The 13257-nt window shown below is 38.1% G+C and overlaps 1 protein-coding gene across 1 annotated transcript; it reads left to right on the forward strand.

Moving 5' to 3' along the window:
• Positions 1–9724: 9724 nt before the first annotated feature.
• On the forward strand, positions 9725–11769 carry hopx (HOP homeobox). The gene is made up of 2 exons (XM_055178955.2): positions 9725–10021; positions 11477–11769. The coding sequence occupies exons 1-2, from the start codon at positions 9860–9862 to the stop codon at positions 11552–11554; spliced, it is 240 nt and encodes a 79-aa protein (XP_055034930.1). The 5' UTR covers positions 9725–9859; the 3' UTR covers positions 11555–11769.
• Positions 11770–13257: the final 1488 nt, after the last annotated feature.

Below are 13257 nucleotides of genomic sequence, written 5' to 3' on the forward strand. Positions count from 1 at the left end.
CTCCTAAAATCATGAGACAGCTGGTCAGAGATGAGTACATACACCCTGAAGTTCAGTTTGCAGAAGCATTACTTGCGTAAAAGCAAGATTTTCTCTGTAATCTCACTGTCATTTCTAAATATGTAAAGGAAATTAATGTTTCATCCTGAGGGTGTGAATGATGCTGCTTCCTTAAAAAACTTCCTTAAAGGGACACTCCACTTTTTGGAGGGTATGCGGATTTTCCGGCTCCCCTAGAGTTGAACATTGGATTTTTGCAGTTTTGGAATCCATTCAGCCGATCTCTGGGTCTGACGCTGCCACTTTTGGCATAGCTTAGCATCTGATTAGACCATTAGCATCACACTTAAAAATTAACCAAAGAGTTTCAATATTTTTCCTATTTAAAATTTGACTCTTCTGTAGTTACATCATTTACTAAGACCGACAAAAAATTAAAAGTTGTGATTTTCTAGGCAGATGTAGCAAGGAACTATACTCTCATTCTGGCGTAATAATCAAAGACGTTGCTGCTTTAACATGGCTGCAGCAGGCGCAATGATATTACGCAGCGCCCGAAAGTGGTCCCCATGGTAACTTTCAATAGAAAAGGACTATTTTCAGGCGCTGCGTAATATCAATGCGCCTGCTGCGGCCATGTTAAAGCAGCAAAGTCCTTGATTATTACGCCAGAATGAGAGTATAGTCCTAACCATATCTGCCTAGAAAATCGCAACTTTTAATTTTCCGTAAATCTTAGGACACAATGAAACTACAGAAGGAGTCAAGTTTTAAATAGGAAAAAAATCGAAACTCTTTGATTATTTTGAAACGTGCGATGCTAATGGTCTAATCAGATTCAATGGATTGTGCTAAGCTATGCTAAAAGTGGTACCGCCAGACCCGAAGATAAGCTGAATGGATTCCAAAACGGTAAAACTCAAATTTTTAACTCTAGGGGAGCTGAAAAATTAGCATATTTTCAAAAAAAAGTGAAGTGTCCCTTTAAAAGAATAGGTGGACAACACATGGAGGAGAATGAAACACTCATTTACATTAATTCATTTAGCACAGTGGTCATCAAACTTTTTGGCATGCACAGAGTTGAAGTTGGAGAGAAATGAACCGTGCAGTAGAGTAAAGTACAGGCAGACATCCAAAGCACGTCAAGGCCCAGGAGTATAAATTGAGCCAATAAGTTACTCTGAAATCAAAGCTGAGAACCACAGTTTAATAAAAAAAATCAAGATTATAAATCACATTTTTTGATCCTGCAAAATTGGCAGAGAGGCTTGTCACATAAACACGTCCCGTAAATGTTCTGGGATCGCTCCTGTAAAGAGCACCTAGTAACATTGCCGTAGCATACACGGAAAGCATTCTGTGTGAACAAGACGCAAAAACAATGCCGTAAGGGACTTGCCGTAGAGTGGACGTGTTTGTCATCACAACAAGAAATATAGTTCAGCTCTTTAAAACAAGGAATTTAAATGCACGTTAACATTCTCAATGTGAAATGTCTGCAAACTGGACTGAAGCAGAGATCAGGGAGCTTGACAAAACATTTACCAGCATGACAGAAGAGTGCATCACGCGCTCCTTATGATCTTGTCATAAACTCAAATGCATGTGTATGTGGTTTGTCAAGAGAGAAATCATTGATGATAAGCAAACCTCAGATGTTACAGAGAAACCCACCAAGTGCAGGACTTTAAACACGTCACGTGTCTTTACGGGATCTTTACGCCATGTGTGTGCTGGGTACACATAAAAACATCTTATACGATTTTCAAAATGTGATAGATAACTTGAGTATAAAAAATCCTAGATTTAACCGTTTTGCACCTATAGTGTGTGATGTGCCATGATGTGTCAAAGACAGCACACCACACACAAACAGACTTTCAACCAGAGCCTCGTGAACAGAGGAAATCGCGCAAAATCTTGCTAGACTTCAGAATAAGCATGGCGGATGATATGCAGAAATACATTTTAATATTAGTGTTTGGAATGACTTTCACAGGAAATTCAAGGGAAAAAAGAAAGAGGTTTGGGTGAATTCGTAGAGACAGCGGGAACATGGTGAATCTCTGCTGTCAATCAACTTCACTTTGTGCTGCGCCATGACTGCCTCCGTCTTCCATCCTCTCGCTTTCTGGTTGGATTATTTTGGATATTGTTTCATTTCACGTGATAATTTCAGGAGCGTGCACGCGCTTGTCCTCGGGGTTCTCCCCACACATCAGGATTTCTGATTGTAAATATTAAACGTGTTTAATATTTCCGATTTGAGATTGGGGTGGCTCCAACGTTCTTCCAATCAGGTTCAGACCCTCTTAAAGGGATAGTTCGGCCAAAAACGATATTAAACCCATGATTTACTCACCCCCAAGCTGTCCGAGTTGCATGTGTCCATCGTTTTTCAGACAAACACATTTTCGGATATTTTAGAAAATATTTTAGATCTTTAGATCTGTTTATTAAATGTAATGTTACGGGGTCCAGCCATAGTCCACGACCTTCAAGTCCAAAAAAAGTGCGTCCATCCCCCACAAATCAAATCCAAACGGCTCCAGGATGACAAACAAAGGTCCCCCGAGGGCAATCTGCGCGGCGCTGCTGTAGAAATATCCACATTCAAAACCTTATTAACGTAATCAACTACCTTCCGGTAGCACCGCCATCTTAGACTCAGGAGAGAGTATTAGCGTAGTGTACGCACTATTCTTAGTGACGTATGACAAATTCGGAGGGCGGGGGGACAGAGCAGCAGCAGAGAAACCTCTGTACGCTGCGTAAGCGCTCATCCTGAATGCGTATGATACTAAGATGGCGGCGCTACCGGAAGGTAGTTAGTTACGTTAATAACATTTTAAATATGGATATTTCTACAACAACACCGCACGGATTACCCTCAGAAGACCTTTGTTTATCATCCTGGAGCCGTTTGGATTTAATTTGTGAAGGATGGACACACTTTTTTGGACTTGAAGGTCGTGGACTATGGCTGGACCCCGTAACATTACATTTAATCAACAGAAATATCTAAAATATTTTCTAAAATATCCGAAAATGTGTTTGTCTGAGAAACGATGGACATATGCAACTCGGACAGCTTGGGGGTGAGTAAATCATGGGTTTAATATCGTTTTTGGATGAACTATCCCTTTAACACACCTCACACCAAGGGAAAATCTGATAAAATAATCTGTAGAACCATCAAGATAATCGGGACATAGCTAGGAGTATGGAAGGGGGGAAATCGGCCCAAAATCAGCCCGATTATCTTTTGGTGTGTAACGTTACCAAGCATATGCACGCACAGATTCTGGAAAATCATTGGCAGTGTGAAAGAACCAAAAATCAAACGATCCCAAACAAATCCTGGACGCATTTTCTGTGCATTTTCCTAAAAGGTCTTTAAAAAAATAATAGGTTTATGGTTTTGTGGAACACAAGAGCACACAGAGTTCATGTAGAAGATGATTTGTTTCCGTACATTTGTTCAAAGATTTCTCACAGATGTAAGTTCTTATTCAATGATCACAGAAGTCATGCATGTTATTTTAGGTTTCATTTTTGTTTTAATAAAATGTTGCCATTCGTGTTTTTGTTTAGGTTATACTGTATGCCTAACTGTAAGATTTTTTTTGTTTCTGAATTTAATTATTTTTTTTATTATTGTTTTAATTACTATTATTAATCTAATTGTTTTATCTCTTACATTCAATTGACTTTGCATAACAATGTCGATCAGTACTTGTAAAGTTTTACTTTAATTGAAGGATTAATTTGCAGATTTGACTCAACTAAATCTGATAACACATTTTTCTTCTTTCTAAAGAGTTTCATTTGGAAACACACAGACGTCACAATGACACACCTACAGGAATTTCTGTGAGTTTATATAGAGCTCACATCCATAACAATCTGTCTCACATCTGAAAATTATTTATAAACAGCTGGATATTTTGGATCATGAGCGAGTCTCACTTCTAACACACACACACACACACACACACACACACACATTATTCTTCTGTTGGCCAAGCCTCTTTTTTCCCACTACAAACACTTTTGATATTTAATACGAATTATGTCATACATTTCCTCTTGCCCAGATAAATGACCACATTTTCCCTTTTCCAAATCCAAGTCAGTTTTCTCCTCTTTCGATTTGTGTTTGACAACTTCCATTTTAAAGTTTTCCATCTTGACTTTAATTATATATTCTCTTTGTTGTTGTCTGCATGTACGAGCTGTTGTTGATTTTGTCCGCCACAATTTTCCCATTTGCACACAATACATATTGTTTGACAGGAAATGGGGGAAGATTGTGGTGTTCCTCACAATAGGCAGATTACATCTTAAGGGGTCACCAAACCCTCCCTGTTTTTTTTTATATAAGCCTGTTGTTTGTGCATCTATCTGTTTACTGCCCTCTTGTAACCTTCCATGCAGTCGAATCTGACAGATGATTCTTAATATTTCTAAGATGATAAGGGATAAGAAAGAAATGAAAGCGTGAAGCAATACAAGAAACAATAGACTGTAACATAGAAACATGCGTTCTCTTTAAAGGGGCCATGGCACAAGACTTTTTAAAGATGTCAAATAAATATTTGGGGTCCCCAGAGCACATATGTGAAGTTTTAGCACAAAATACCATATAAATAAATTTTTATAACATAATCAAAAAAAAAAAAAAGCCACTTTGTAGGTGTGTGCAAAAATGTGCCGTTTTGGGTGTGTCCTTTAAAATGCAAATGAGCTGATGAAATTCAAACACTGGTTTGTTGCAATTAAAACTCAATTGTGCATTTCTCTGCACTAAATGGCAGTGCTGTGATTGGACAGTGCAGATTAAGGGGTGGTATTATTATAATAAGAGCTCCTTATGACATCATAAGGAGAGACAAATTTCAACGACCTATTTTTCATGTGCTTGTAGAGAATGGTTTACCAAAACTAAGTTACTAGGTTGATCTTTTTCACATTTTCTTGGTTTATAGAAGCACTGGGGACCCAATCATAGCACTTCAACATGGAAAAAGTCAGATTTTCATGCCATGGCCCCTTTAATATGTAGCTACAGTATTATGAAAGCGCTATTCAAATAAATGTAAGCAGAGTAATATAGGAAAACGCTCTATAATGGTTTTAATGGTCATAAGTGCTCTATAATATGAAAGCTTCATGAGATGCCGTGCCATAGATATCTATCATAAATGAAAGACATAATTGACTTCATTTGTGAATCACTAACAAAAGCACATCATGTTTCACTGTTCATCTGACAGGAGACAGACAGACACACCTGTGTGTACACTGATATACACCGCTGAACCTGTTTTAGCAAACAGCATATTCAGTGAAAATTCACTTCTGAATCCAGAAAGTGCGTGATCATAAACAGATCGTTCACTTAATGGTATATGATGTATATGTCTGTGCATATTATGATTTCTCAACATGACATCATTCTGACTAAGTATATCACAACATCTGGGAAGTTACTCACACAAAATTAGATCATGATGAGACAACAGCACTATTTTTGTGTCCATTATTTGATCTGGCTGCTGTTTGATGGGAAACAGAATTTATACATCAGCACAATATTGATTCTATTCTGTCAAGTCTTTTGTTTTATGATCAGAAAAGCTGAAGGTTGAAGATTTGAAGTGTTACTACTACAGTAAATACATGAACTTTGTTCCTGTTATGAATCTGGGCTGTGCATATAAAGAAATATTCGGTTTACACAATCTCTTCACCATCACCCAGTTACAATGCGTCTTACACTAAATGAATGTGCTATGGTATATTTAACTTGATTGTTTATTTACAATAATTAGATCCATTTAATTTTTATAGCACTCTTTACAACATGCACTGTTGCAATTAGGCAACAACAACAAAAAACTAAATATAACTGTTCTGTTTAATTTTTATACAAATCAGCACATTGTAAAGAATCTGATTGGCTAATTGTTTTTTTATGGACAGTGACCAGTGCTGTGGAAAGTTACTTTTAAGAGTAATGCATTACAATATTAAGTTACTCCCAAAAAAGTAACTCATTACGTTACTTGGTTACTTTTCATGTAAAGTAATGCTTACATTACTTTTTAGTTACTTTTGCGTTACTTTTTCTTGGCTGAGGCTTGATCTCTTTCAGGCCTTGCCGGTGTTTTTTATGACTGAAAAGTTCTGCATTCAGAAATTGCATATTTCAACACAAAAATGTTGAGCTCTGGCCTCCCGTCTCAGTTTCTGACTCAAACTGTCCCCACACAGGCGTGTACACATAGAGGGGCGGTTTTCCGGACAGGGATTAGACTAGTCTTAGACTAAAATCAATGTAAGAGCTGTCCAAACTGAAAATAACTTGTACTGACATATCTTAAAATACATCAGTGGCATTTGTTTTTCCTTAAAGGAATAGTCCATTTTCTTAAAAGAAAAATCCAGATAATTTACTCACCACCGTGTCATCCAAAATGTTGATGTCTTTCTTTGTTCAGTCGAGAAGAAAACATTGCAGGACTTCTCCAACCTGAATGGACTTTAATAGAGCCCAACATTTAATGCTCAACACTTAACAGTTTTTTTCAAACGAGTTTCAAAGGACTACAAACAATCCCAAACGAGGCACAAGGGTCTTATCTATAGCAAAACGATTGTCATTTCAAAAATATGCACCTTTAAACCACAACTTCTCGGCCAGATCCGGTCGTGATGCGCCATCGTGACCCCACGCAATACGTCATGACGTCAAAAGGGGCCCCAGAGGACGAACGCGAAACTCCGCCCCAGTGTTTACAAGTGTTGAGAAAGAGGACCGTTCCGACGTTGTTGTATGTGGAATGATACTAATTAATGTCTTTGTGTCAGTTTATTGTTTACAACGGTCCGCAAATGTGCGTTTTATATATGTAACACGTGACCTCACTACGTCACTACGCATTTACGTTAGGTCGCGCAGGACCGGACCTAGACAAGAAGTTGTGGTTTAAAAGTGAATTTTTTTTCGTGTCAAAAATGACAATCGTTTTGCTAGATAAGACCCTTATGCCTCGTTTGGGATCGTTTATAGTCCTTTGAAACTCCGTTGAAAAAAACTGTTAAGTGTTGAGTTAAGTATTGAATGTTGGGCTCTATTAAAGTCCATTAAAATGAGAAAAATCCTGCAATGTTTTCCTCAAAAAACATAATTTCTTCACCACTGAACAAAGAAAGACATCAACATTTTGGATGACATGGTGGTGAGTAAATTATCTGGATTTTTCTTTTCAGAAAATGGACTATTCCTTTAAAATGCCCTCAAGTAATGTTTTTAATAAGGCATGTTTGTTAAAACTAGTTATATTTCCTAATTAAACTAAGGTCTAATCCCTGTCCGGGAAACCCCCCCAGAGTGCATAATGTGACTATGTTTAGTTTAATTCAGTACATATTTTTTTTATCTAATTAATTAAACTAAAAAAGTGACTTGCATTACTTTTTTTAAAAAGTAACTCAAATATTACTGTGTACATTTAAAAAGTAATGCGTTACTTTACTCATTACTTCAAAAAGTAATATTGTTACGTAATGCACGTTACTTGTAATGCGTTACCCCTAACACTGACAGGCATGTTAATTTATTTTATATGAACATGAGTTTATAAAACCTCATTCACACAGCACTTTGTTTCCAGAAAATTTCTGTAAAATTGGCAGAGATGCTTCTGTGTGAACACAAACACGTCCTGTAAATGTCTTGGGATCACTCCCATAATGACCTAATAACAAGACGTAGAAACAATGACGCAAGGGGTGTGCCGTAGTGAGGATGCGCGTGAATATTAAATGAATATTAACATTCATGGCAAGAAATGACTGCAAACTGGACTGAAACAGAGATCCAGGAGCTCCTGTCCGCGCTGAAGCTGAGATCATTTAGCAGGATAATATATCAAGGATCTTGTCATAAACTAAAATTGCTTTATAATTAGCAAACTTCAGGCGCTGTGGAAAAAATCTACCAAGTGCAGGACTTTAAATACGTCACGTGTCTTTACGGGATCTTTACGGCATGTGTGTGAATGCATGCACAGATTCCGTAAAATCATTGGAAGTCTTAATGAACCAAAAATCAAACAATTCCGGACAAATCTCAGACGCATTTTCCGTGTATTTTCCGTAATCTCTGTGTGAAAAAGGACTTAAGTAACTTTGTTAAGTGTCTCAGAATGTTTGATGATTTCCTGACTATTTTGAACGATGTCGTCTTTATACCCAACTTACTAACAATATCAAATTCCTCTCGTGTGTAACTTAAAACCTGACCTTTCAGTAAACAGTTTAGAGTTAAAAGTACATTAATATGGTTACGTTTTAAACCCTTGAAAACATTTTATTATACAGTATAGAGATTTTTCATCTCATTACATTGATGAGCTCATTGCGTGTGAGGAACATGGCCCTCTGGTGTAAAACAGGGCCTGTGTGGGCACTGTTAGCCAAACCTTACAAAAAAAACAAAACTCTTGAGTCAGAACTGAACAACACCCTTTCCTAAAGCAACAGAAAAGCAGCCAGCAGTGTAGAAAGGGAAGATATAACTGCACACATTGACCACAATTCATATGAAATAAAATTGATGTGAACAAACTTATAGCCCTTAAACTCACAAATGAACCTCGAATCACCTGTTAGTTTTCTAGGTGACCAGACAGGTTAAGAGGGCATATTTATAACTAGTTTCCACAACATGAAATATCTGTTGTTCTACTTCCTGCTGAACTGGTGAAGCTGGCAGAAAAGAAATGTTATGAAAAATACTGTATAAACTATTACTATAGATACAAAATGTGTGTATGTGTTTAAGTATATGTTCTCTTTAGAGCTTCTGTGAAAGAATATATAATTAGACAAGATGTTTATTGGAGTGTATTGTGTCAAATCGCTCGCCCACTATGCCCTGTCCTCCATCACAGTTCCTCTAATAATATGAGTGTGCCCGAACAGTCCTTTCTTACCTCCAGTAACCACACCCCCAAAAGCTCCAGTTTCCTTCCACTCAAAAACACCATACAGTCTTTTCATATCTGTGCACATGTGTTTAAAGTACATGACTTCAAGGTATCTCAAAACTCACCGTTCAGCATTCTTGTGAAACCTAAACTGCTCTGTTCCCATCTAGCATCAGGTTCTGTCTGTGCATATTAAAAGTTCTTATGGAATCATACAGTCCAAACTTTTTATTGCACAAAAGCCTCTTTGTAGTGGAAAAAGGTTCCTAAAAAAGTTTTTCACTAAGAACCTTTTTTGTGGATGTTAAGGGTTCTTAGGCAAAGAAGCTTTTGGTAACCTTTAATTTGTGTCCCAGACATGTTGTAGGCAGCCTTCAAAATATTCATCTTCACCTGCTGCAGGTAAACATTCAGTCTGTCAGACATCTACCCTACAGGTTCGTCGGTCCCTGTGACGTCACCCGATGGCATTGCATAGTGGTCTGAATGATGAGAGAGTCAGTTTGAGTGCAGACATCATCAGAGCAGGTACAGTACGCGCGCGCGCAGACCACAACTCACCCCCCAACACACACACACACACACACACACATACACACACACACACACACACACACACACACACACACACACTCCTGTGCCTTTAAAGAACGCCCTGCAGTTGATTTTTGTCTTTAGGAAAGGGGCGTTCACTCGTGAACTTTCCCCACTGGTGCAGTTACGCGCGTCTGAAGTTCGTGGATTTCTCACAGTTTGTGCTGCTCTCCCCACAGCTTTTCTCGTGGAGGCTTCTGCTGCTGTTTCTCAACACATCTGGACTTTATTTGCATGGGCGACTCGAATCACGCGAGCTGTGATATATGACCATGAGCGCGCACGGAAACATGATGTACGGGATGGATTTATCGGAGGATCAGATCAAGGTTTTGGAGGAGAACTTCACAAAAGTCAGCAAACACCCGGACGAAACCACGCTGATGCTGATCGCGGCCGAGTGTGGACTAAGCGAGTCGGAGACGGCGGTGAGTTCATTAAGAAATCCGCAAAACGCCTCTGATGCCGCGTCGCGTATTTTCCGCGATGCGCGGAGTATGCGTCACGCTGATTGGTCGACCGGAAACGTTTTAACACTAAAGAAAAGCAACCATGGTTTTGTTACAGTAAAAGTGTTTAGCTGATTGATTACTACTTGTATTTAGCTACTATAGTTTTACTACAGATAACATGGTTAAAATGTGGTTACTAGCCTAACACCATGGTAAATTTGTGGTTACTGTGGTTGGTTTTACTACAAATAAAATCCCTAAAAGCTGTGGTGAATTATCCTAAGAGACGCGTTGTTGCCGTAACGCGCATTACGCTGATTGGTGAACGTTAGCGTAAAAAGCGTACTGACGTTGGTGAATTATTGCAGAATACCTGTTTTTATTTAACAAAGAAGGGTTTATGATTGTAATAAAAGTTAATATTCCGTCAAATTAGTTATTCTTTATTTCTCACAGCACACTTAGTCCCTATAGGGTTTGCATGTCATTAATAAAGTGCGCATGCAGTGAAAGTACGCGGATCATCATGAGGTTCAAACAATGTTTCAATTGTTAGCCATATGTCACATATCTTCCTCTCGTCCATTGTTTTCAGTCCTGTTTTGCTGTCACCAGCTTAAAATAACACAATGACAGCAGTAAAGACAGCGGGCTCCGGATGCGCGTGGACAGGGTTGGCGTGTTCAAACACATTGTGTCGGATTTCTATCCACAGGACATGTAATCGGGTGGGTTAGTTGTGCTGTCATGTTTATCATTGTCTGGATAAACCCACGACTGATACGCTACATTTCCGTGATGACAGCTGTGAACTGGAAACATCTAAGGATGCTCCATTCCTATCGCAGTTATTGTGTAAAAATTTTCATTTAAATTACAGTACACTATAGTAAGGTTTTTGTGTTAATGGTCCCAAACTATGGCTTTCTGAATAGTTTATTTACATTAAAGGAGAGTCACCCCATAAGTGAAATATTTAATATCCATAAGCCGAGTATCTTATCTGTGAATTTACTTCTTATGCAAATGTGACCTGAGGTAAGCAAGTTTGAATAACAAACTCTGTCCTTTTTCCAGGGCATATGATATCACCTCTTTGCATTATTTGAATGTTAGGAAAACTCTAAGCCGAAGGGTGTGGTATGATGAACAAGAGACACACACACCCTCTTTTTCTCTTGGCTTTAAACCGGTCAGTCCTGCTCAATAGTAAACACATGCACTCTGTGTAAAGTGTTCGCCTCAGAACCTTAAATGATGCAGTATTTGTGAGGTAGACCTGCTTACCCAGAGGACACAAATCTGACCCACCTTTACGTCATGCTGAGACACAATCTAACCTATATCACGAAACCATTAAGCCTGAAGGGCATCTATATCTTCTTTCTTATAAACTAACCTTTTTCTCTTTCTCTCTGTTTTTTTATGTAGAAATGGTTCAGGATGAGAAACGCTCAGTGGAGGAAATCAGAAGGTCTTCCAGCTGAACTGGGATCAGTGAAGGATTGACAGATGCCTTCAGTTCTTCTACATTCTTTATGTTTCGTCCATAGATCAGCACTCTTTCTTTTTGCTTTCTTCATTTATGAGGACATTTTCTGCAGCTTAATGATCGCTACTGGTTGTTCTGCGTTTTAAGTTATAATGAAAGCAAAGTGTATGTATGCTATGTATTTTATTAATATCTTAACAACGTATATAAAGTAAATGTACAAATCTGTATATAAAGAAATACCTGGGGTTTAGTTCAAATGAAAAGTTATTACCTAAACTTGTTGTCTTTCTCATTCGCATTTTTATCCGAGAATCATCTCAACATTTGATCTGTATATAAGCTGACAGTAAATAAAAACAACATAGCCTAAGATCTCTTTATTATCTCAAATTCTTCTTAAAGGACTATTTGTCAAGGATTGTTTTATCCTTGACAAATGTTTTTGTCTAATAAATCAAAGCCGCCAGGCTATAAAGAACAAATGGAGATACCTTCTGCTCATATCTTTTTCCCAGTCTTTTCTAAAGTCTCTGAAGTCATCAATGTCTCAAACTGCTCAGATGTGCCGTTATATCAAGTTCTGCAGTAAACTTCAAAGATCTTAGTATGATCTCAAACATGCTGCCCACATTAAATTTATAGCTGACTTACTGTATGTCACCTATTGTCTCATGGTTTTCCTTTCTCCTAAGGACTTTTATGAGAAACATCTAAGACAATGCTGATTAAATATAATTCAACTGAGAGCTCAATTAAGCAAAGAAAGACCAACTAAAGAGCAATAACGTTTTCCAGTGGACGTCGTGCTCAGTCTATACTAAAACGTATTAATGCACGGAGATGCTGGATGCTCACTGTGATAGACACCTGCCGCCCTGAGGAACATAAACATTTAGGAGATAAAGAGATGCCGTTCCATGAAATTGTGATGAAGAGGAGAAATAATATTTTGATAAAGTCTTTCAAAGAATGAAAGGAACAACAAAATCCATGTGGTGAACAGGAGAGAGATGCTGCAGGCTGGTAGAGATGCTGATGGCATTCATCAAATATTAAACTCTCTGAAAACATAAGCAATGAAGAAGAGAGGCACTGTTTGAAAGGCAAGTTTAAGTTGAAAGATGCTGACGGCAGTGGTGTGTGTTTGTTTTTTGAGCAGTGGGGTGTGAAAAACTTTCCACACCCACTATGGAAAAACAAACATGTTTATTTGACTACAGCACAATGCTGCTCTGTGCACACAAGTAAAAGTTTTTTTAGGTAAGCTCCTACATTGACATTGGAGTCATTTAAAATGATCGTGACAGTTGGACATGAAATGAAGTTATGAAAAGACATACTACTCTTGCAAGAAATGTGAATTTATAAATCAACATAATGGCAACCTATTTCACAGCATGAAGTAATCGGACAAATTATATTTACCAATTGGCTCCTAATAATGTTTACACATCCCTACCTCTCTGCCTGTCTGATGAAGTTTTGATTCGGTTCTGTTGATCTTTTCTCAGTCTGATGAAGTGAGATGTGTTTTACTGAATGTATGCAGAGGCATTGTGTGTTACCACAACAACTCAACAGGCTTAAGTGGAATCTGAGAGAGAGAGAGAGAGAGAGAGAGAGAGAGAGAGAGAGAGAGAGAGACTAAAAACAGAAGTGGGAATGATTTTGGGTCAAACGGACCTTTTCAACAATCTGTTGTGCCTGAGAAGAACCA

The sequence above is a fragment of the Misgurnus anguillicaudatus genome, chromosome 16 (genome assembly GCF_027580225.2).
Source record: "Misgurnus anguillicaudatus chromosome 16, ASM2758022v2, whole genome shotgun sequence".
Classification (NCBI taxonomy): domain Eukaryota; kingdom Metazoa; phylum Chordata; class Actinopteri; order Cypriniformes; family Cobitidae; genus Misgurnus; species Misgurnus anguillicaudatus.

Coding starts and splice junctions, on each gene's coding strand:
- hopx (XM_055178955.2), top strand. CDS start 9,860: ATGACCATGAGCGCGCACGGAAACATGATGTACGGGATGGATTTATCG. Junction 10,022..11,476: donor TAAGCGAGTCGGAGACGGCG/GTGAGTTCATTA, acceptor TTTTTTATGTAG/AAATGGTTCAGGATGAGAAA.